General features: G+C 36.2%; 1 protein-coding gene across 2 annotated transcripts; it reads right to left on the minus strand.

Moving 5' to 3' along the window:
• Positions 1 to 438: 438 nt before the first annotated feature.
• Positions 439 to 6,311, minus strand: LOC106926259 (peptidase M20 domain-containing protein 2). Of its 2 annotated transcripts, none has more exons than XM_015001061.2 (7): positions 5,790 to 6,311; positions 3,969 to 4,117; positions 3,756 to 3,898; positions 2,741 to 2,895; positions 2,045 to 2,171; positions 1,803 to 1,910; positions 439 to 793 (listed from the first exon to the last, which is right to left on the minus strand). In XM_015001061.2, exons 1-7 carry the CDS (start codon positions 6,183 to 6,185, stop codon positions 654 to 656), a joined length of 1,218 nt encoding a protein of 405 aa, XP_014856547.2. In that variant the 5' UTR covers positions 6,186 to 6,311; the 3' UTR covers positions 439 to 653. The 2 variants fall into 2 exon arrangements, with proteins under 2 accessions (XP_014856547.2, XP_014856555.2); XM_015001069.2 differs by having other exon boundaries at positions 655 to 793; positions 2,041 to 2,171.
• Positions 6,312 to 22,148: the final 15,837 nt, after the last annotated feature.

Genomic DNA, 22,148 nt, shown 5'->3' on the forward strand with positions numbered 1-22,148 from the left:
AGTATTTTTGGTTTATAATCTCCACTGTAACACTTGACATCCGTAAAGATTCACTGTGTAAACAGATGTTTTCACAGCAAAAAACACAAATCCCAAGTGTTTTTTGTCTGATATCTAGTGTAAACATCTTATCCCACTTGAAATAAAAAAGTACTTTAACTTTACAGCACAACAGGAGCTTGATCAGTAGTAAAGTACTAGTTTCACAAGCAGATTATTTTATTTTCACCAGGGAAAATTGTCTTTATAAATCAACTTTTTAAATCAATATTAAAGAATTATTGGCTCAAAACAAGCTCTTATATTGCTGAAAAGTTACTTGCAAGTTAGTTTTGTCTTATTTCGACTGCACTAAGATATCTGCACAAGAACTAGAAATACTTGGTAAGATTTTGTGTTTTTGCAGCGCTACTGAGCTTTAGTAAACTGTGCACACCACACTTTTCCTTTTTTATTTGTAAAAGAAAAGGAATTCATAATCATAATTCATTTTCTTTCTGCTTCCCCTTTTTACACCACTTGTTTTGGTTTATCATGTAAAATACATTGAAATTTGTTTCAAAGTGCCATTAATTTCTTGTTTTAGCAGTGAAACCGTCCAGCCGAGTTCGGGGAGTTTGTGTGTCTCAATGTGAGTTGTTTCTGCCCTCTGGTCACGTCTCCTCCCTCAGTTTGGCCAGCCTGAAGTCGTTCCTGACGCGCTGCAGCAGATCCGGGCAGCACAGCACATCCACAGCTGTCATAGCCAGAGCCTTGGCCGCCCGCAGGGCGTACAACTGGGCCTTCTCGGCTCCTGGCGCAGGAAGGAAAAGAAAACGCTAAAAATAGAAATCACCACATGACATGGAAGGGATCCTCATCTTTATAGCCAGAAACCAATAGTTTTATTTAGGTATGACATTTGACTAATTCAGTTAGTTTTTGCTAGTTAATAAAAACTAGCAAACACACTAGTATTATTAGTTAAATATTGTTTAGTTTTTATTAGCTACAGTAGTAGTTCTAGGTTTTTTAATTTATTTTCAAAAATAGATTCAATTTTTGCTGAAAAACCAACTGACTCTGGATTTTTTTCTGCCAAACTTTGCGGTGGCCATTTTGTGGATTAACGTAGGCGCCGTATGGAGCGCTGTAATTTGCCGACAGCTGACAAACTGCTTGTGTTGGGTGGGGGTAAATTTAACATCAGTTCGAAAGGCTAACACACATTTCTCATGTGACGTCACACTTCAGTGAACTTTGTAACTGTCGGCCATCTTGGTAGGCAGTTGCTATGGAGTTACTATGACAACAATAAACAAGCCACAAGCTTAGAACTAGCTCTCACCTTGTTCATATTTAACTTATAAAGTTACAACTTATTGTTACAATTTTTAAGTACTCTATCCACCTCTGTGTAATACTAAGATAAATATCAGTGATATATACTGCAGTACTTACTGCCTAGCTAGCAAAGTTAGCTTAGCTAGTGTAGTTTTTGGACATGTAGCATCCATGTATCTTGCTACATGTCCTTACTCTGCCAGTCACCAGGACTTTGTTATTCACCTGAAGAGTTTGCACGTCCTTTACAAATCCGTTTAAACATTGATTTTATGCGTCCATGGATTTAACTCTTCGTGCTCAGTAGATAGGCAACAGTATGAGATCGGAGGATCTTATACTGTTAGCTTAGCTTAGTTTTATAAACATTCATTATACTTCCAGTTGTATTTTTCTCCATTAGTTACACTTTTTATTTACTTCAGTTAAAAATGTTTTTGCTAGTTTTAGCTAACTATAATATAATAATTTTGCTGTACCTGCTGCTTCCGCGTATTTCTCTGTGTGGTTTAATGCGTCAGTGCCGATGTGAAAGAACGGATGGATCCCAGGCACTATGAATGAAACGTTGCCAAAGTCTGTGGAACCTGCCGGATAATTAGAAATTCATTGTGATAATGACTCTGTGTCAAAACCTGTAAACAAGAGCTGCTGCTAAATGTTAGCACTGCAAAACAGACAGAGAGGACGATGTTTTTATAAAGATTAAATATTTACCAACCAGAGAAGCTGGCTGGATGCTCAGGAAACACCATGCCCAAAGCTTCTCCGTTGCCTTTATACAGGGTTCCCAGAGTTTCATTAGGCAGAATGTTGGAGTAAGTATGGGCCGGGTAGATTATCTCCACCTACAGGGACCAAAGAGAGCAGTCACAGTGTTTAAAATTTAAGATCTATAAGAATTGGCAAGTTTACTTTAAGAATGAAAATAATAATCCTCATTGTTTGATTGTTGTGTTACCATATGGTTCCAATTTCATGAGTAAAGTTTATATAGGTTTTTGAAACGGATCATTTTCCAGACACCAAAAAACATTAACTTATTGCCAAAAAAAGACATCTGAGTGTTTCTTTTTAAGCACTTAGGTTGTTTTGAGAAGCAGTTGAGACCCAAATGAAAATGTAAAAACATGAATATTGTGAATTTTGGCATTACTCTTCCCCTTTAGCGCAGCCAAAGTTTTTAAAAATGTAATAAAAAATGTCCAGGCTCTCATGTAGGTTAAGATCATATTCAAGCTGCTCTGTTTGTGTGTTTCCTGAAACTAGAGCCTGTTTAGATCAGCTGCAGACTGAGGAGACTTATAGCTCAAAGGTAGCAGTTATGCAACAGCGACAAACATTCTGGAGCATAATTACAGCAATGAGATAAAAAAGATGATGCTAGACGACAGGTGAGTCATGGACAACAGCTCACCTGGCAGCCTGTGGCCAGAGCCGCAGCTCTGAAGCACGCCTCGGCTTTGGCCTTCAGCTCCCAAAGATCACTGAGCCGCGGGGTTCGTAGATAAAACTCCAACTCAGAGTAGGCAGGGATGATGTTGGGCTTCACCCCTCCGTGTTTGATGATGCCTGTTAGGAAGGAAAACAAAAAGACAAAGAAAAATGGAGGATAGAAAAGAGAGCGTCCATTTTCTTTTTATATGCAGTAACAAGGTTTACACTTGGCGCACATAATTAAATGTTTTAAACTAGTGACGTTTCCATTGACCATATAATTGTGCAGCTAGGAATTACAAATTTTTCTTGTTTTTTCGAAATTGCCGCATTTCAATACGCAAATTTATTTTCGTAATTCCAATTTGCTCGATGGAAATGCAACTACTGTTTTATCAACAAGGAAATAGGAATCACAAAAATAAACACTTAATAGAGACATTTCAGAAAAAAACTCATGTTTTCCAAAAAATATCTTGTTGTTGATCATGCGACGCATATGATGCGAAAAATAATGTTTAAATTTTGCAAAATAAACCAATTTATTGTGGCTAAAAAACAAACAAAAATTTACATCATTTGCAAAACTGCATTGGAAACACTTTTTTTTGCATTACAGAATGTTGCTACTGGTGGAAATGACAAAGAAGATGACAGGAAGTGGAAGGAGGATGATGGCACATCATGTTTTTTAATGACTAATTGTGTGAACAAATGTATTCATGTGTAGTTTTGCATTTCTTATTTAAAGGAAACATTGCAGTTGCAAAATTGTGTTGTTTTTTTTTAACATTAGTGGAATATCAACAAAATTTTGCGAGCATTTCTTAATAAAAATGCAGCTAGTGTTTTCTGGATTTCACTGAGTAGTTATAAATTTATAAATGAATGGATAACATGGTAAAAATATGGCTTTGAAAAATTAACACCCACGTTTTTCTCTCTATAGCAGGCTAAATAAACTGAAATATAGCTGTTAACATTTTTTCCCTCACCATGAAGTTTCCACTCAGGCTTCAGCTGCTGTCTGAGCGCAGAGAGGTTGCTATAAGCTAGCACAGCAGCATCCAGAGCGTTCACCCCTTCCCACGGATACGCAGACGCATGAGACGCCTTCCCGTGGTACTTCACTGACACCCTGTGACATCAACATGGTTAGTTTAAGTTTTTATTTTAAGGGAGAAAGAGAAGAAAGGAAAAGAGCTCACTCAGCGATTGTGACGGTGGGAAGGAAGGAGGCATCCTGCTGAGCCGGATGAGCCATGAAGATGAGATCCACATCAGTGAAAGCCCCGGCTTGGATCAGGTCGATCTTTCCTCCAATCGCCTCCTCTGCGGGTGTTCCCAGAACGGTTATCTGGGATTAAAAGGGTTCAGTAGCCTGATGTAAATATCAGCTTCTATGTGCCAGTCATGATCCATGATCCACATAAGTCAATTGGCCTAAAGGGGATCTATTAGGCAAAATTTACATTTTGCATATTTTTGACCTTCCATTTGGGTCTCAACTGCTTATAAGCCCAAGTGTTTAAAACAAAACCCACCCAACCGTTTCTTGGCAATAAGTTGAAGATTTTTGGTGTTTGAAAAATTAGCCATTTGAAAATCTTCCAGAACGTCATAAATTAACAGGCGCTGCTGTGTTACCTAGCAACCCCAGCGGAGCTCCAGCTCGACTGGTCAGCTGGTTTTACTGCTATATGCATTGTACAATGGCTGCTGGAAAAGACAAGTGTTTTGTTGTTGACCTACCATCTAGAAATCACTTGCTGCATTCTTGTTAGTTGTGCAGGAGACTCCACTTCTGCTTTACAAAGATGTGTGGTTGTATAATTGTGCATTTGTTTACAGCCATTTTTATGAGTGTTTGTAAATGTACAGTTGAGGGGGTGGCCAGCAGCAGATCATTTGGATTTAAAGTGACAAGACGCCGTAAAACCTCATTATCTAGGAACGAGTTTGTGTAACAAATGTAATAAACATGTTTCAGACTAATCCTAACCTGTTCCAGGAATCATAGTAGGTCACCTTTAAAATAAAGACAACATTATGAGACTGTATGCATCTTTATCATCATGAAAGCAGAGAGTTTCAGACTGTTTTCATCTTTAGAAAAGTTTCTCCGACCAAGCTTCTGCTTACATCATTCTTCAAACTACCAGCTCAACCAGTAAACAGAAATGATTACTTATATATTTGATCAAAATAAAGTTTTTACAAACAAGATGATGTAATGGAGGAGACATAGAAGAATTGTATATAAAAAAAGCTTAGAGAAGAAAGTCAGAGATACTTTATGGTTTAAGAATTAGATATTTTTTTCCCTGTATGGAAGTACAAAAGTGCCACAAGTCTGTCTTTCTAGAACAGGGGTGCCCAAAGTCGGTCCTGGAGGCCCGGCATCCTCCACGTTTAAGTTCACTCCCTGGTGATGGTAACAACCTTTTCAGCTTGTCAATGTTCCTCTTAGGCCTTCTAACGAGCCATTACTTGATCCAGGTGTGTGAAACCAGGGAGAGAACCAAAACATGCAGGATTCCGGCCCTTGAGGACCGACTTTGGGCACCCCTGCTCTAGCTAGCTAGATAGAACTTCCTGTTCCAATGCAAAGTTTCCTTTACAAAATTAAAGTTTATTGATCATTGAGATGGTGAACATCATATTAGGGAGATTGTAGAAAGAAAAAAAATAGGATTAAATTTCCATCAAAAAACTTTCTGAAATGTTCTAAGAAAAACTAAGAAATTTCTGAGTGTGTTTAACCAGATAAATGAATAAATAAATAAATTGCTTTTGGTGAAAAATGACACAGGACATTTCTTTAGGAAGGTATCTATATGTAAAACATGATAAAGGACTTATTGACTTTTGGTACTTTTGATATTCCACTGTCGTCTGGCGTAATTTTTACCAATTAGCCAGCTTGGCAAGGGGGGTATTTATCTATACTAGCAGTGCCTTGACTTGTGCCTCTGAGACTTTGCTCTTCCTCCCAGTGAGACCAGTATAACCCAGTGAGGGACCGTTACCTGCACTGGGAGCTCCGGCTGGGTCTCCACCGCCGCTTTCAGCCCCAAAGCAGCTGCAGCTCCCACTTCTGCTATTAGGTTGTGGCCGCACGCGTGCCCAATTTCCGGCAGCGCGTCATACTCGCACAGGAAACCCACGTTCAGCCGCCGGGGTTTCCCGGCGGTACCGACAGAACCCCAGCTGGCCCGGAACGCGGTCGGCAGCTCGTAGTGACTTTGGACCGTCCATGCCCGGTCCTGCTCGGAGAAGAACCGGACCAGCGCGTCGTGAGCGTTCACCTCCTCGCCAGCGACTTCCGGTCGGGTCCAGATGTCCCGACTCAGACTGTGGAGTTGCTGTTTCAATGACTCTATGCGCTGCTGGAGGGCTTCTTTCATCTGGTGCCGGTTCGCCATTCCCACAGCACCGCCGGAGGTCCAAACAGAACCAGAGTTTTATTTTATTCCTACATTACTCTGAGAAACACTCAAGAAGTTCATTCTGGTCAATAAAGATTCATTAACGTCTCAAAGTGGGCGGAGCCTCTGACCGGAAGTAGTTCCGGTTGACCTAAATTTGATTAGTAGTAAATTACCTGGGAACACTGCAAAAACACAAAATTCTACCAAGTATTTTTAGTCTAGTTTCTAGTGCAAATATCTTTCTACACCTCAGATAAGATAAAAGGAACTTGAAAGTAAATGTTCAGCAGCTTGTTTTAAGTCAATAATTCCTTAATATTAATGTTAGATATTCAATTGGCAGAATATTTAACATATAAAAAAACCTTATTCAATGCCACAAGTGAAATAATATGGCAATGTAATTAGTACTTTTCAAAATCAATATTTAGAAATCATAAGCCGTCAGCTTATTTTATGTTTCACATTTTTTGCTTAAAAATTAATTTTAATCAGTTTTATCTTATTTCAATATACTAAGATATTTCCACTAGAAATTCGACCAGTAATTTTTTTTTAATGAAGTGATAATAGGGTGACAAATGGGAGAAGTAATGCTTCGTAGCTTTTCAGGGCACTACATGATTACTTTTTAAAACAAGATGTGTAAACTCTGCCATCTACTGGCCGGAATCACACTATTCTCAACGAAATTCAGCTTATTCACATAATTACAGAATAGAAAACGATAATATCTAGACGCTCACAGCAGCAAATCACCAACATATAATGTTTGTTTCATGGGTTCTGTGTTTGTTCATTAATGTTCTGAGGCCAGAAACAGAACAGATGAATTTATATTCAGATTAAATTACTCAAAGAGGGACTCTTCTGTATTTTATTTAGATTATAAGACAACTATATTTTATTATTAAATTGCAATTATTTTTGTTTTGGTCTATTAAACAAATTAGGCCTGCCAATTAAAGTCATTTCGTTTTGCGCCCATATCGTCGCTAGAGGGAGCCAGAGTCACATTTTTCCTGTTGTGGGGAATAAAATGAATAATTTTAAATGGGAATTCGTGTCAGAGGTGTAATTTATTTACAAATGCTATTAAGGACTACTTCAGTTATTGATGAATCAAATATCCTGACAATGAATCGATCAACTGGATAAAAATTTGAAAATTCAAACTTTTTATTTAAGACTTATTATTATTATTATTATTATTATTATTATTATTATTATTATTATTATTATAGAAATACACAAATAAATGCAAATAACTAATTTAATTCAGTTTTAACTAAGACAAATAAGGGTTGGAAAAATGTTTTCTTACCTCAAATGCAACAAAATCTGATGATAATTTTTGGATTAACGAATTAGATAGCAAAGACGCTTAATATGAGTTTTGTTTTATTATGATTATTTTTTTCAACAGAATATGAAGCAGGTGAAGCTAAAACTATGACTTGAAGAGTTTCAGGTAGAATAAAGGAAGTTTTTGTTAATCTTAGATGCAAAATGTGAATATTTTTGTAAAGTTTTGTCTTAATTACAGCTCTGATGTTTCAGCAAATGGGTCTGTGATTAATTTAGATAATTGATTACTAAATTAGATGATTATTTCAGTAATCGTTTAGTGCGATTAATCATAATATATCCAATTAATCATTTCAGCCCTAATTTCATTTTATTAACTACATATAATCTGACTCTGACGGGGTGTAAAGGTATAATTTAGATGTAAAATGACATCAGTGTCTCACCAGTGTGTGTGACCCGGAGAGCAGGTGTACTTGTGTGTGTTTTTCTGTCTGAGGTTAATTGGGATCGGCTGTCAGTCACAGAGGAGACGTGTCGCAGGATGACACTGCCACGGCCGCCTGTCAGCCTCGTCCACGCCCCGCCGCCATTTTGTTTCAGTTTGGTGACGGAGGAACCGACCCACGCGTCACCCCGCTGACCCGGCCTCTGCTGCGGGAGCATGTGTTTGATTTCACACGTTACACGGAGGGATTTACGTCAAATATGACTTATATGACGGCGCAATAGTGTAAGGAGTACATTTTCGTCAAAAAAAAGAAAAAAAAATCTAAATTTTTCAACAAAAAACTTGGAAATATCTGAGTTTGAAACGTCAAAAATATGCTTGGACAAAAATCAGTAATTTTTAGATTAATCTCAGAAATTTTCTAGACAAAACTCAGAAACTTCTGAATTTGAAAAGTTGAAACTTTGTTTCTTGAATTTTTTTTTATTACTTTAAGATATTTTCTAGAAAAATGAAGGATATTTCTGAGTTTGGAATGTCAAAATTTTGTTACAAAAGAAATCCGAAATTTTTGTAAAAAAAAAAAAAAGAAATCTCTGGCTTTCAACAGTCAAATATTTTTAAACTTTTGAAACTCACAATAGTCCAAATTTTGGAGATTAATTTCAAAATTTACAAGTTTTTTTTAGAAAAATTCTGAGGTTAATCTCAAGTTTTGTTTGTATGTTTTTTCTAGCAGACTTTTAACTTTTGAACTCAGAAACTTTGTTTTCTTTTCAAGAAGATTTCTGAGCTTTTATGGTCGAAGATTTTACTCCTTTTTCACGATTTATGGAAAGAAATTTTTTCCATATTATAATTTGCCTGTGAACTAGAACTTTTTTATCAATATTAATCAATTATTGACTTAAAACAAGCTCCTAAATCTTGTTGAAAAGTTACTTGTAATTTAGTTTGTCTTATTTCAAGTGTACTAATAAACTAACCCAAAAACACTCTGAAAGATTTGTGTTTTTGCAGTGTGTCACACAATGTTTTACTTTTTGTTGCTTCAAAACCTCAGTATTATTTTTGAGGAACTTGATTTTTATACATGAAATTCAAGCCCAGTGGAGGGAAGTGACATCATCCTGTCTGCATCACTTTCAAATGAGACGCGTAGCATGAAGAGTCCCAACAGAAATCCTGCCTGTTGTGCTTCATATTGCAAACTGAGCCACTCAGCGGGGCGAGCAAATCCCCCGAGGGAGAGAGAGAGTCTGTGTGTGTGTGTATGTGTGTGTGTGTGTGTGCGTGTGTGTGTGTGTGTGTGTGTGTGTGTGTGTGTGTGTGTGTGTGTGTGTGTGTGTGTGCGTGTGTGTGACAGTCCCTTTTCTGTCATTATCGTCACATCAGTGCACGCTCTCTGCCTCTGTGTTCACCAAGCGGTAATACATTTACACCTCGGTTTGGAGGTGAAATTACACGCTGCAATATTTGCTTTATGTTTGTTGTGTTTGCATGATCGGGTTTAGCTTCACTTCTTCCTCTCAGATGTTACAGTATGAAAAAATAAATCAGTTTTCCTAATTTTACAGCTGCAGCAGCTTATGCATTTCAATTTCATTAAGCTAAATGAATATTCTGTTTATTTTCTGGAATCTGTTCATTTTGAATTTGTTTGCAATAAATAGGAAAGTAATTTTCTTTAGCCCTACATCTTTATGTGGGTTGAAGGTTTATTTCTGTTTTTGCAGGAAATTGACAATATTCGGATGTTTTGTTCATTTTGTTTCCTTGGTTTCCTTCTGGGTTTACCTCCATTTCTTTCTCTGTTTGGCAAAAGAAAAGCGTCTGACCCAATAACATCAGCCTTTGTTGGCAGACTGGGAACGGTGGGAGGACAAGCAGTCTTTCAACCTGCAGACAAGCCATGATCAGCAGGGCTGCTTGCAAAGTGGAGTTGAGTAAAGACAATAAATCGGTAGATTTGGTTCGGCTTGAGACCAAACTTGCAACATTTGTTGCATTTCCAGCTGCTGCGGTTTGCTTTCACACTGCACTGAATCAAATGAACCAAATCTTTTAAAGGACCTGTTCCCCTCCTCGCCTGTGGCGGCGCTGCACCAAGAACCATTAGAGGAAATAACACACAAACCCCTGAAGAAGACGTTGAACGCAACTTCCTTCCTTCCATCAGATTTTCGTTGTCGGAGGATTTCTCTTTTATCTTTGGTAACGACCACAAGCCATTTCTCCTGCTAGCGCTAGGCTAGCTCGTTTGTTTTGGTTTCATTTACCCAGAATGCCCTGCGCTGTAATCCACTTCCTGCTTTTGGAGCGGTCTCCGGTTTGCTTGCTGTTCACATATGTATTCAAACCGCACCAGAGTTTATTTCAACCGAACCGAGAACGAGGTTTGAAAGTGGACCAGAGTTCGATTGGCGTTCCCACCTCCACAACCGAACCGGACATTCTAGGCAAATGGACTGGAGTTGGATTAAAGCTGATTAGACAGAAGTGGTGTTTGCCTAGATTTCTACTATAAATGTTAACATCAATCATATTAAATGAATGGAAAATGTTTCAGAAAATCAGTCTCAGACTGTTCACTCCCTTCCTCCAAATATAAGCTTTTTATTTGAATTACAGATTTTCTGGGTCTGTTTCTTGGGATTAAATTTAAGATGAGGTAAGGAACTCCTCCTCCTTCTTGTCTTCAGGGGATCCTTCATCTTTTATTACTGCCTTGAGCTATCAGCTGCAGGTTCAATACAGAGATTAACTGGGAATGTATGTTTTCTGTGTGAAGATGATAAGACCTGTGATGACACAAAGAAAAGGTCAATCTCAGCAAGACGGCAGGAGGCAGAAGAGCAGCGGAGGACGAGCTGGTCTGCAGAAATAAAGCAGCAAATACTTTCATATATTTGAAGTATTTCTGTCACTTTTAATGCCAGGTTGAATAGTGCGAATATATTGGGTTTGAATGTGAGTAATTATCACTGCCAAATATTCATATTTTAATATATATATATATATATATATATATATATATATATATATATATATATATATATATATATATATATATATATATATATATATATATATATATGTGTGTGTGGGTGTGTGTGTGTGTGTGTGTGTGTGTGTGTGTGTGTGCGTGTGTGTGTGTGTGTGTGTGTGTGTAACCATAAACATTATTTATAACAACAAACTTTAATTTAGGATTAAATTTCTCTTGTTATATCTTGACAATTGTTTTGCTAGCAGTAGCATCATGTTAGCGCTGTGTGCTAGTTATTAGCTCCTTGAGTACATACCCATACTTAAATTATGTTTAATTTTCTAAATTTATTCATCTATTTTTTGGGTTTTGTATTTATGTATTGATTAAAACTCTGTATAGTTTTATATAACCTGAACATTATGCTAGTACTGGGCCAGCATATTTCCAGATGGGGCCATGGCCTCCCTTTGACCCCCACTTGGAGGCACCACTGCTCTGGGATTAAAATTTCTTTACCACATTAATAATAATAACAAGTAAAACTGTTTAAATTTTAGTGCCAACCATCCTGGATGCCAATACAACTTTTTGATACAACTGAAATACTACTTCATCTGAGCACAAAAATTCATTTTCATTGAGCAAATTAATTTTCGTAATTACAATTTGCAACTTTTTAAGGTCAATGGAAACACAGCTATAATGAAACAGAAAAGTCAAATTAAATTCATTAGTATCAAAAACACAAAACACTACAAATGAAAATCAGGTGAACCTTTGATGCATCTGTAAATGTTAAAAGAAGATGTTCAGTCTGTGTTTCTGTGTGATTTTTGTCACTCTTTCTTTGAAAATAGCCAACATGTTGGGGAAAAAGCTTAAGTGCTAATTGGATGCCGTCCCGTGAGAGTTAGCAGGCGTCTTCCTTGTCCTCTGTTTACTGCCTAATGGGATTGCCTCGGCTCACACCTTCTTCTGAATAATGAACATGTTTAATATTCCTGCCAGACGATTCTGACCCCAAAGAAATGAGGCTTAACAATTTACAGTTTACCTGGACGACAAAAGAGACTCAAACACATTTTGAGAGGCTTTGATGCACATCTGCTACCAACACTGTTAATATCAGGAAATGTTTTTTCTCAAACGTTTGGAACAGATTTTGGTAAACTGCTATTAGCTTCTACAAAAAATAATACTTTGTAAAAACCAAACTGTTTTCAAACTATCCTGTCAATTCGTAAAATCAGAGATGTTTAGTAATTAGTTACATTTACTCAATTACATTTACTAGAGTGACTTTTTTGAAGAAAAAAAATACTTTTAGGCGTATTTTACTACGCTGTAATTTGAGTAATTTTATTATAAAGTATTTCTTCTCTTACTTCTGAATTTTCTACCCACTGAATGAAAAACAAACATGTTTTAACCAAAAATTCACCAGACACAGACACACAACTGAAGATTTGTTAAAGTTTCATAAGTTTTTTACTGATAGAAACTGATTTGGAAACATTTTCTTTTGCCTGATTTTATTTTTTGTTATTTATATTAATTATTGCCATTTTGATTTTTAAAATACCCAAATTTCCACTTAAAATTAACACAACTACCTACAAATGAAAAGTTTTGAATTAAAAAACAAAACATTTCTAGAAAATTTTTGAGATTAATCTCAAACTTTTGGCATTTTTTGTGTGAAAATTTATTGTTTTATTATCTATCCACAGTGGTCCTATTACACGCTGCTGTAGTTTTAGGGCGACTTGTCACTTTAAATCCAATAAGCTGCTGCTGACCATGCCCACTGCCCCAATGCAACATTTACGTTCCCACGTCAAAATGGCTGCAAACAGATGTACAGTTATCCTACCGTACATCTTTGAAAAGCAGAAGTGGAGCCTCCTGCACAACCAACAACAATGTAGCAAGTGGTTTCTGGATGGTAAGTCACTAAGAAAACCCTTGTGTTTTTCAGGGGTCATTGTAAAGTGGTAAGACCAAACGTCCTGGAGCTCAGCTAGGGTTGCTGGGTAACCGGGCTTGGCTCGTGTGGGGTTGCTAGGTAACGGTGGATTGCTCATGGATTGTGACTTAACAATTGGCAAGTTTTTGAAATGACTCATTTTCCTGACACCAACAACATCAACTTATTGTGAAAAAACAGCTAAGTCTTTTTTTTTTTTTTAAATGTTTGGACAGTTTTTAGTAGCAGTTAAAACCAAAATGGAAGAACAAAACTGTGAATTTTGCGCTATATCTCCTGTTTAATGTTTTCATGATCTGTTGAACTTTGAGTTTGGAGTCATGGTGGTTCTGTTGCAGCGCCTTGTGTTTCATTTTGTTCCCATCTTTGATCATAAGTGTGGTGTTTTCCTCAGTGCCTCAGCTTCCTGCTCTTTACAGCTGTTGCCCATCTGCTCATCTCAGTAGCATCCAGGATAAATATTTAGATTTAGCTTAGATTTCCTAAGATTTTCCCCTCACATGTTAAGTTTTAATGTTGTGTTTTCTTGTTCAGGAGGCTGAGAAAGATGACCTGCAGCATGAATCTATTCAGAAGCTCAGCAGCTATGACATTAACCGTGATTGACACTTGCAGAGAATCAGTCATCCGTCAGGATGCGAAGGCATCATTACTCTCCACAGGGCACATTCTTTTACAGCCTGATTAAACTGAATATGCAAATGTGGGACCTATTTTTATGTTACTGTTGTTTAATCCTCCTAAAACGGATAAATCTTTACAGGTTTAACACAAAAAAATGAAGAATTCTTTACAAACAAACTTATAATTGTTTATTTTATGAACAATCTGTGTTAAGTAGCTCGTTTTCTTTGTTTTACTTTCATTTTAATCTTTTTTTTTTGTATTCCTAAAGATAAACATGACTTTGCACAGACGGGAAACAAAATGAAGATGCATCTTTTTCATCTGTATTTTTAATGAGGGCTCTCAGTCATCAAACTGTCACAAGTGTCATTATATTAATCAACTGTAAGCTGCATCTGCTGAGCAATTCATCCACCTGCCTCCCTCTGCTGTGCTTCAATTACACTCATTTTATCTGAACTTCTACAGATGCTACTGACTGGCACACACAATTAAATCTGATAACATTGGATTTTCTCAACATTGAATAAATTTACTTAAATTAAAGATTCTTTTTAATACATTTTGCACTGTGATATTGTGTGTTAAGGCTTTAAATATGCTCTCAAAATAAAGCTACACGTCCTTATTTCACTATGCTTCATGTAAAAAGAAGTAAAAGACAAACCAGAGTAGGCATATTTTTAGTTTTAAATCCTGCTTTTCCCAAAACAGAACTAAAAGTGTCAAAACTGACTCCGTAGCAAGCAGCACTTGATTAAATCGCATTAAAAGTTAAATACACTAACAGTAAAATGGATACTTAATAGTTAATAAAGAACTTCAACACAGATGTCAAACTTTATCTTACGAAACAGCCAGGTAAAATCATACTTCAGAATTTAAGATAATTTAGTAGAAGCTAAATGTTTTCAAAGTTAGCAAAAACGCTAACAAAAATGTTACACCCACTATTAGCGGATTAGCAGAAGTGTGCAAACTGTCAATAACCAAAATATTGAGCTTTATTCAACTGAAAGTTTATAAAATAGCCGAGTAAATTCACACTTCAAAATGTATCCAGAAATATTAATTGAGAGCTAAGTAAGCTAAATGTTTAGCTAACATCTCAGTTAGCTAAAGCACTAACCGAAAAGTTTGCGCTTCAGCTAAAGGGAAAATTTAATTCAGTGAAAGCTAAGCAAGCTAAATGTTTAGTCAGCTTTTCGGCTAGCTACAACATAAATTGAAACGTTACGCAGAGGTTATCACTTTAGTTAACTTTTTGGTTAGCTACACCGCTAACTGAAAAGTTGGAGGTCAGGACAAAGTGAAATGAGGAGAAATAATATAAAAGTTAGAATTATGTGATTTAGTGTTTTAAAGTTTGTTAATCCATCTAATGACCAACCAGTTTGAGTTTCAAAACAGTTCTCTGTAATTGATTATGGAGCTAAATTAGGGCCATTACATGGGAAAAAAATTAAAACTGAAAAAATAAATAAATAAAAAAGATTTGAAACTTAAAAAAAACCTGATTTTTTCAGTTCAAATATTTTTTTATAGTTTCGTTTTCTTCTTTTGAAAAAAGAAAACGTACAAGTTAATAATATAAGTGATTATTATTATTTATCAGTGATTGCTATTGTTTGCAAAACCCCAAAATTGTCTGGTGGTTGATCTCCTGGTCCAACTTAAATCTTTACTCATCCACATTTTTAAATTTATATTTTAAAATTATTGAACATTTTCAACTAGAAAGAGAGACAAAACAAAATAAATATAATTACATTTGAGTCTCAGGGATATAAGGACAGCCAGTATTTGTGTGCTGCATTTGTTGCCACTACATTCTTGTTGGTTTTATGGAAAACGACTAAATTTTATCAAAATAAACGTGACTTTTTTTCTGAGTATTTAGTGTGATAAAAGGAAACACAATTCATTTTTCATTTCTTAGCTGAATAAAAGACATCAAGTCAGTGAGTGCAACCTGAAAATACATAAAATATTATAAATATTCTTCTGGCCTTTGACAAAAACGTATCCAAACACTGAAAACATCGAGATCATCGAGTTGTTGGAGATTCTGACTCGACGCTCGGTGAGAAGACATGAGATAAAATGCTAATTTCATTGTGGAAACAGGTGCTGCAGCATGACATGTCATTAATCAGTCAAAACGCAACGATGAACTCTGAACTCTGAACTCTGCTGGTCGGCTCTTTGACCTCATTGTGAATGTTTATTTGAAGCTGATTGATGAGGGTTGAACTAACGAGTCACAACGGGAAGCATGCACGTCCTAATTCTGCTCACGTTACGCCAAAAAGGCCAAAAAACAAAGATTTACATGTTCCAGTCAGAATTTTAAAAATGCTCAAAATCAACAAGACAAACGGACTTTGGGATTTAATTGGCTCTTTTTCTTTTCCAAAATAAAGAATTTGAAGCACGGATTTGAATTTACTTAAAATTTTCTCTGATAGGCTCAAATGTATACATACACCCCCTTTAATATTTGGCTTTCAAGTTGTAGAGAACAGGTATAAATTGTTGGTTCCTCTGGCAGATTATTTCACTTACAACATGTTGAGTCACATTTTAAGGACACAGTGACCGTTACCTAGCAACCCCAGCCAAGCCCAGCGTGTTACCTAGCAACCCAGGTAGAGCTCCAGCACGTTTGGTCAGCTGTTTTTTCACTGTTTGTGTTGGAAGAGACACTTGCTTTGTTGTTGACTTATTATTCAGAAACCACACTGCAAAAATACAAAATCTTACCAAGTATCTTTGATCTAGTTTCTTGAAGTTAGATAAAAGTAATTTACAAATAGTTTGTTAAGCAATATAAATCAGCTTATTTTAAGTTTTATTTTAATTCCTTAAATTTAGGAAAAGTACCAGGAACTGAATTTTTTTAGATTATCTCCTAAAGGAGATTAATTTCCCAGAAATACACAAGGAAATTCTTGAGTTTGAAAAGTTGAAATTTTCTATATAAACCTCTGAAATTTTGAGATTAATCTTCTACTAAAAACAAAAAAATGTTGAGAAATCTTCTAGAAAAAGCAAGAAAATTTCTGAGTTTGAAAAGTCAAGTTATGATGAGACATTTTTCCTAATCTGCCAGTTGAACTGGGACTCTATCATCAATATTAAGGAATTATTTACTTAATATTTACTTAGCATTATTTATTATATCTTGTTGAAAAGTTACTTCTGTCTTATTTCAACTGTACTAACATATTTTGAAACTAAAAATCTGTGGAAAGATTTTGTGATTTTGAATGAAGCACAAATTACATACCTCCAACTAAAACAGCCTTAATGATCCACTCTCCTAAATACATTCAGATTAAACACGTTCACATGTGAATCTTCCAGGCGACTGATTACTGGGATCCAGCAGAAATAATAATTTATGCAGGAAAATCGCTGAAAATGCGACAGAAGGCGTCGTATGACAGACCAACTGCTACCCAGCAGCTGCTGAGCACAAAAATCTGAACACTCTTCTTCATCTGAGCTGCTTCACAGAAAAACCAAGTCTTCCTCTGTTAACACCCAACCTGCGCTCAGCCAGGTGACCTTGGCTGGTTGTGGGTTACCATGGCGACGCACTCAGACGCCAACAAAGCCCTTTTATATTCGTCTCACCGCAGATATGAATTGCTAAATGCTCCTGATCACCTTAGAAACAGAAGTTTTCCTGCACTTTTATTTCTCTCCAGTAGTTATTAAAGCTTTGCCAGCGTGTCCTTGCTCTTTAACATGTTATAAATGAAAAAATGAAAAAATAAAAACGCCGGTGGAACTAGCACTTTTTATCAAGATTCATAAATTATTGACTTAAAACAAGCTTTACTGAAAACTTACATTTGCAATAGAAATTTGATGTTTTCAGAGTGACTGCACTGCAAAAGCAAACTTTTATTATGTGTTTATACACATAATAAAAGTTTGCAGTCACTCTGAAGTAAAGTACAGTTAACAATGCAAAATTATTTTTATTGTTGTTATTATTGTTATCATTACCAGTGATTGTTTGCAAAACACCCAAATTATCAGTTTCAAACTTTTTTTTCAGTTTAGATTTTTTTTTTTAGAACAAACTTTATGGCTCCAATTTAGCTCCATACTAACTGGTTCTTTTCATCGATATTTATAAATTATTCACTTAAAACAAGCTCCTATTTCTTGCTGAAAAGCTACTTATAAGTTAGTTTGATATTTGCACTAGAAAATAGACAAAATACTTTGTAGTGCAGTCACCTTGAAATAAAGCACAACCAGTTAATAATCTAAATTATTATTATTATTAGACAAGCAGTTATTGTATAATAGTATATTTTGTTGTGTTTCACCTTCTTGTGCAACTTATTTCTTTTATTCTCATCCACTTTTTTAAATGTATATTTCAAAATTATAGAAGAATTTCAACCAGAAAAAGAGATGAGAGGAAAATCAGAAACATATTTAGTCTGAGTATCTCAGGAAAACAAAAACAACCGGTACTTGTGTGCTAAATTTACAACAATAACATGTAAGGAGGGATTGCTTCTGCTCCATCCTTATTGGTTTTATGGAGAAAAACTAAATTTATTCAAAATGAAAGTGACTTGTTGGTGTTAAAGGTGTTTGCAGATCTGCCTCGGTGTGATAATTCACAGATAATTGAAAGTTTCGAACATCCATGTGTGAGTCTGAAGTCATTAGGCCACAAGCTGTGAAGTGATAAAAGTGTGTCTGCTCGCCTGTGTGTGTGGAGGATGATGAGGATGATGATGGGACTTCGTCGGCGTGAAGTGAAGGATCGTCTGCGTTGGTTTGACGGCTGCTGGTCGGCTGCCAGCAGGCTGCCTCATGCCGCAGCCTCACTTTGCGCCACAGATGGCCGAGATCGCTTTGGAGGAGACGATTGAGTCTCTACCTGTCCAGATCATCCAGGTGAGATTTCACTCATCAATCAAACGGATGATTTTTCAGCAAACTGAAGCAGAATAAGTTGTTTCCCAGATGGTTTTCCCAACATAACGAGTTTATTTCCTCATTTATGCATTTTCTTTCTCTTGAGGTTTTCTCAAAATAACAAGTTAATTCTTCATTTTCCTCATAAACTTTTTTCTAATGGTTTTCTGGAGTTAATTTTCTGATTTTCCCCTTTATTTTTTCCCAATGATTTTTTTTTATTATTTTTGAAAAGTAAATTTTCTGACAGTTTTCACAAGATAAGTTAATTTTCCTGATGGCTAATATCCCTTTATCCACATATGTAACCAGGTTGTATTTCCCTTTTGTTACATTTACACAAAATGTCTTTTTTTGCTGTTATTCAGATTGTCCCTTACCTCACTGAATCACCCTTGAAAACTCCATCATTGTTTTAACTGTGTGACTTTAGGATTCAGAGCCTCTCCTTCATTTCTTCTTCTCTGGTATTGTAGTTTAACTGTTAGACCCTCCCCTGGTTGTGGTTCATTTTTTTTATCTAAATACATCCACTTTATTTATAGATTTATTAAGTCAGTTTTTATCATCACTATTGTAATACATAAATCTATTCAATTATGTTAGTATTTAAGTGAACGTATGATTGTGAAGTAGCAGGAATTTACTTTAGTTTTGCTATATTTTTGTGTTGTGTAGGACTTGGATGGCTGCATTCTGTTTGTTGTTCTCGTTCTGCTTCCTCTCTTCCCCCAGTGAGCTGAATACACTAATCTTAATGCATTTTTTTGGTCTCTTAATTAGTAAATATGTCAAAATGAGGCAAAAATGTGTCTGTTTTTCAGCACAAATCCCACCTGATTATTTTCAGCGCTGACTGTTAGCTGGAACTGATTCAGGGGGAAAAGTGTCTCTGTGCTGCTGGGTTAATAGCAAGTCTCCAGCCAGCGATAAGTTCTGACCGGCAACAGGAGTCAGGGCGGGTCACTGACGCTGTTTTCTATTCTGGGGAATCTGAGGGGCTGCAGGTCTGTAAACATGATGACCGTGAGTCACCTGAATGCATCAGATCTCTGCAGCATCACAAACAGAAAGAATCTGCTGCCTCTAAAAGCTCGTTTCATCCACATCGGCAAATGAAATACAGCTAATGTTCCTGGAATATAATCTCAAATTCAACATTCCTTCACATTCTCAGTGAGATTCAGACAGATTAGGAAGAAATCTCAGTGCCAAAACTGGGAAACCAAAAAAACCAGCACCCTATCCTGGAATTTAAAAGCTTCCAATGTTTTCATACTAGATTTGGTACAATTTGGGCGTAAATTGCAACATTTGTTACATTTTCAGCTGCTGCAGTTTGATTTCACATTGTTGTGTCAAACGATCCAAACGAATTGAAAACCTGTTCCCTTCTGGCCTGTGGGGGCGCTGCACCAAGGACCATTGAATGAAACAACATGAAAACCTCTGAAGAAGACTCTGAGCTCAACTTCCTGTTTCACAAAATGTAAACAAAAATGGAGTAGCTTCAAATTTTTGCATTTCTGATTTAAATCTAGAAATTATGACATTTTTCTCAGAATTTATTTATGATATAATTCTGAGATTATAGTTAAAATCCTATGACGTAAATAGTAAAAAAAAAAAAAGAGTAAATTTCCGCCAAAAAACTGAAAATTTTAGATGAACCTCAGAGATTTTCTAGAAAAAACATGGAAATTTCTGACATCCAAAAGTCGAACATTTTTGAATATACAAAATCATAAAATTTCTATGAAATTGATCAGATTTTTCCAATTCTAAGGTTAATTTAAAAATTTCCGAGTTTTTTTTCTCATATTTTTTTTTACTTTTGCAGTCCATAAATTTCTAAATTCTTTCTAGAAAATTTCTGAGATTCACCTAAAACGTTCTCAGTCTACAGGCTGTAGTATTCTGATAAAAGGCCAATATTTTGATTAAAGTCAGATTTTTTTTCAGTGGCCCTAACCCTATTCTTGTCCTTTCAGAAAAGAATATTTTAAAATTATTCATTGCTTCGAAAACCAAACGAAAAGCCTTCAATGATTTTTTTTTTTAGTTTCAAGACTTCTTAGGTTTATGATATGATCATATTTGCCCTTCGAAGAAACATATAATTGACTGATCTTTAACACGAATTTGCACTGGAAATCCGGACTACAAGGAGTTAAAATTGAAAAATTAAATTTCACAGCTCCTCCTCTGTGTGACAGAACCGAGCCAGGTGTTTCCAGGTAAGTGACGGCTGGTGCCATGGCCGTCAGCTTTATTTGGGTTTTTTGTCAATCTGTGATCCGCTGCAGCTGCACAAAGCTCAAATAAACGGTTCTGTTACAGGGAATAAGCCCAGCTATTCCAGATGATGTGTTTTTGTTTTTCAGGAAGGTGACTCAGACAGCGATGTTTGTAGATCTGGTGCGTTTGCTCAGGCTGAATCTGCGGCAGAAATAGTGCGATGTTATGTAAAGCTGGGTGTTTCTGCCTGAGTAACTCGTCTCTGCCTGTAGCATGCTTTTGCAGCAACTGAACATTTGCTGAACCACCTGCTAAGTTTTTGAGATTGCTAGTCTGTTCTGCAGAGATAAAAAAGGTCTTTACACGATTAAATGGTGCATGAAGGAGATTCTACTAACTGACCATTATGTTGTCAGTCTTTCTGCTCTCCGTTTTACAGATAATTCCATAAATCTGATAACTAAATGCATTGATGGTTGTTTGACAACAGGATTATTCGGAATAAATGGACGGCTGAAGTGGGAGAACATTGTTCACAGAAGGACTGAGTCACAACTTTTGTCCTGCAATGGTGTTGCATGCAGAAATTCCTCCAAATTTTGCAGTTTTTTTCTGTTTTGTGTCATGAATCGAGAATAAAAGTCTTTGGTTTAATAATTACGTTTGGGCTTTTTCTCGCGCGACCAAGCGGATCTGGTGTGATTTCCGTTTTTTGGTGTCACCTTGGCTACAGTGTGAAGTGTCTCCAGCTGGAGTTGGACAGAATATAGAAGTGGCAGATTAGGAAACAGTTAGGAGCTGTCAGTGATCCTCCTCCCCTTCGCTATTTATGCATTGCCCCTGCAGAACAAACACATCAGCGACAGGCTGCTGCTTCTCACTGCCGTTACTGTTTTATTGCACAAAATATAACAACAACTTTTGATGTGCATGCAGAAAAAGAAATGTACTTCCTTTAAATCATAGACTAATGCATGAGTGCGACTTATTGGGTATAATAATGGGGAGAGATCAATACTAATGGCACTTTCATGTGGACTACTGATTGTACCAATCAATGCAAATCACTTGCAATATTTATCATAAAAGCCAGATGGATGTGAAACGTTTTCGGCTGATGCTGGAATAATGGTCATGATTGCCATGATGGATGAGGAGCAACACACACAAACACACCCAGGATGTGAACTTCGACCCTCAAACGTGTGTGTGTTTTGTTGGATATTTTAAATGCAGCTTGGGATAGTGAAAGATGTTTCACTGCAAAAAATGTTTAATAACCCCTTTTTCTGTTAAATTGAGAAAGCTTGAGAAATATCTGTGATTAGCAAAAATATTTAAATGGCAGTTTTACAAATGGAAATTTACTTTCATCAAAATGAAAGGTCATGAAATTTGTGGATT

This window comes from Poecilia mexicana, unplaced genomic scaffold, assembly GCF_051168715.1.
Source record: "Poecilia mexicana isolate PSO_F unplaced genomic scaffold, ASM5116871v1 scaffold_22, whole genome shotgun sequence".
In the NCBI taxonomy this organism is placed as follows: domain Eukaryota; kingdom Metazoa; phylum Chordata; class Actinopteri; order Cyprinodontiformes; family Poeciliidae; genus Poecilia; species Poecilia mexicana.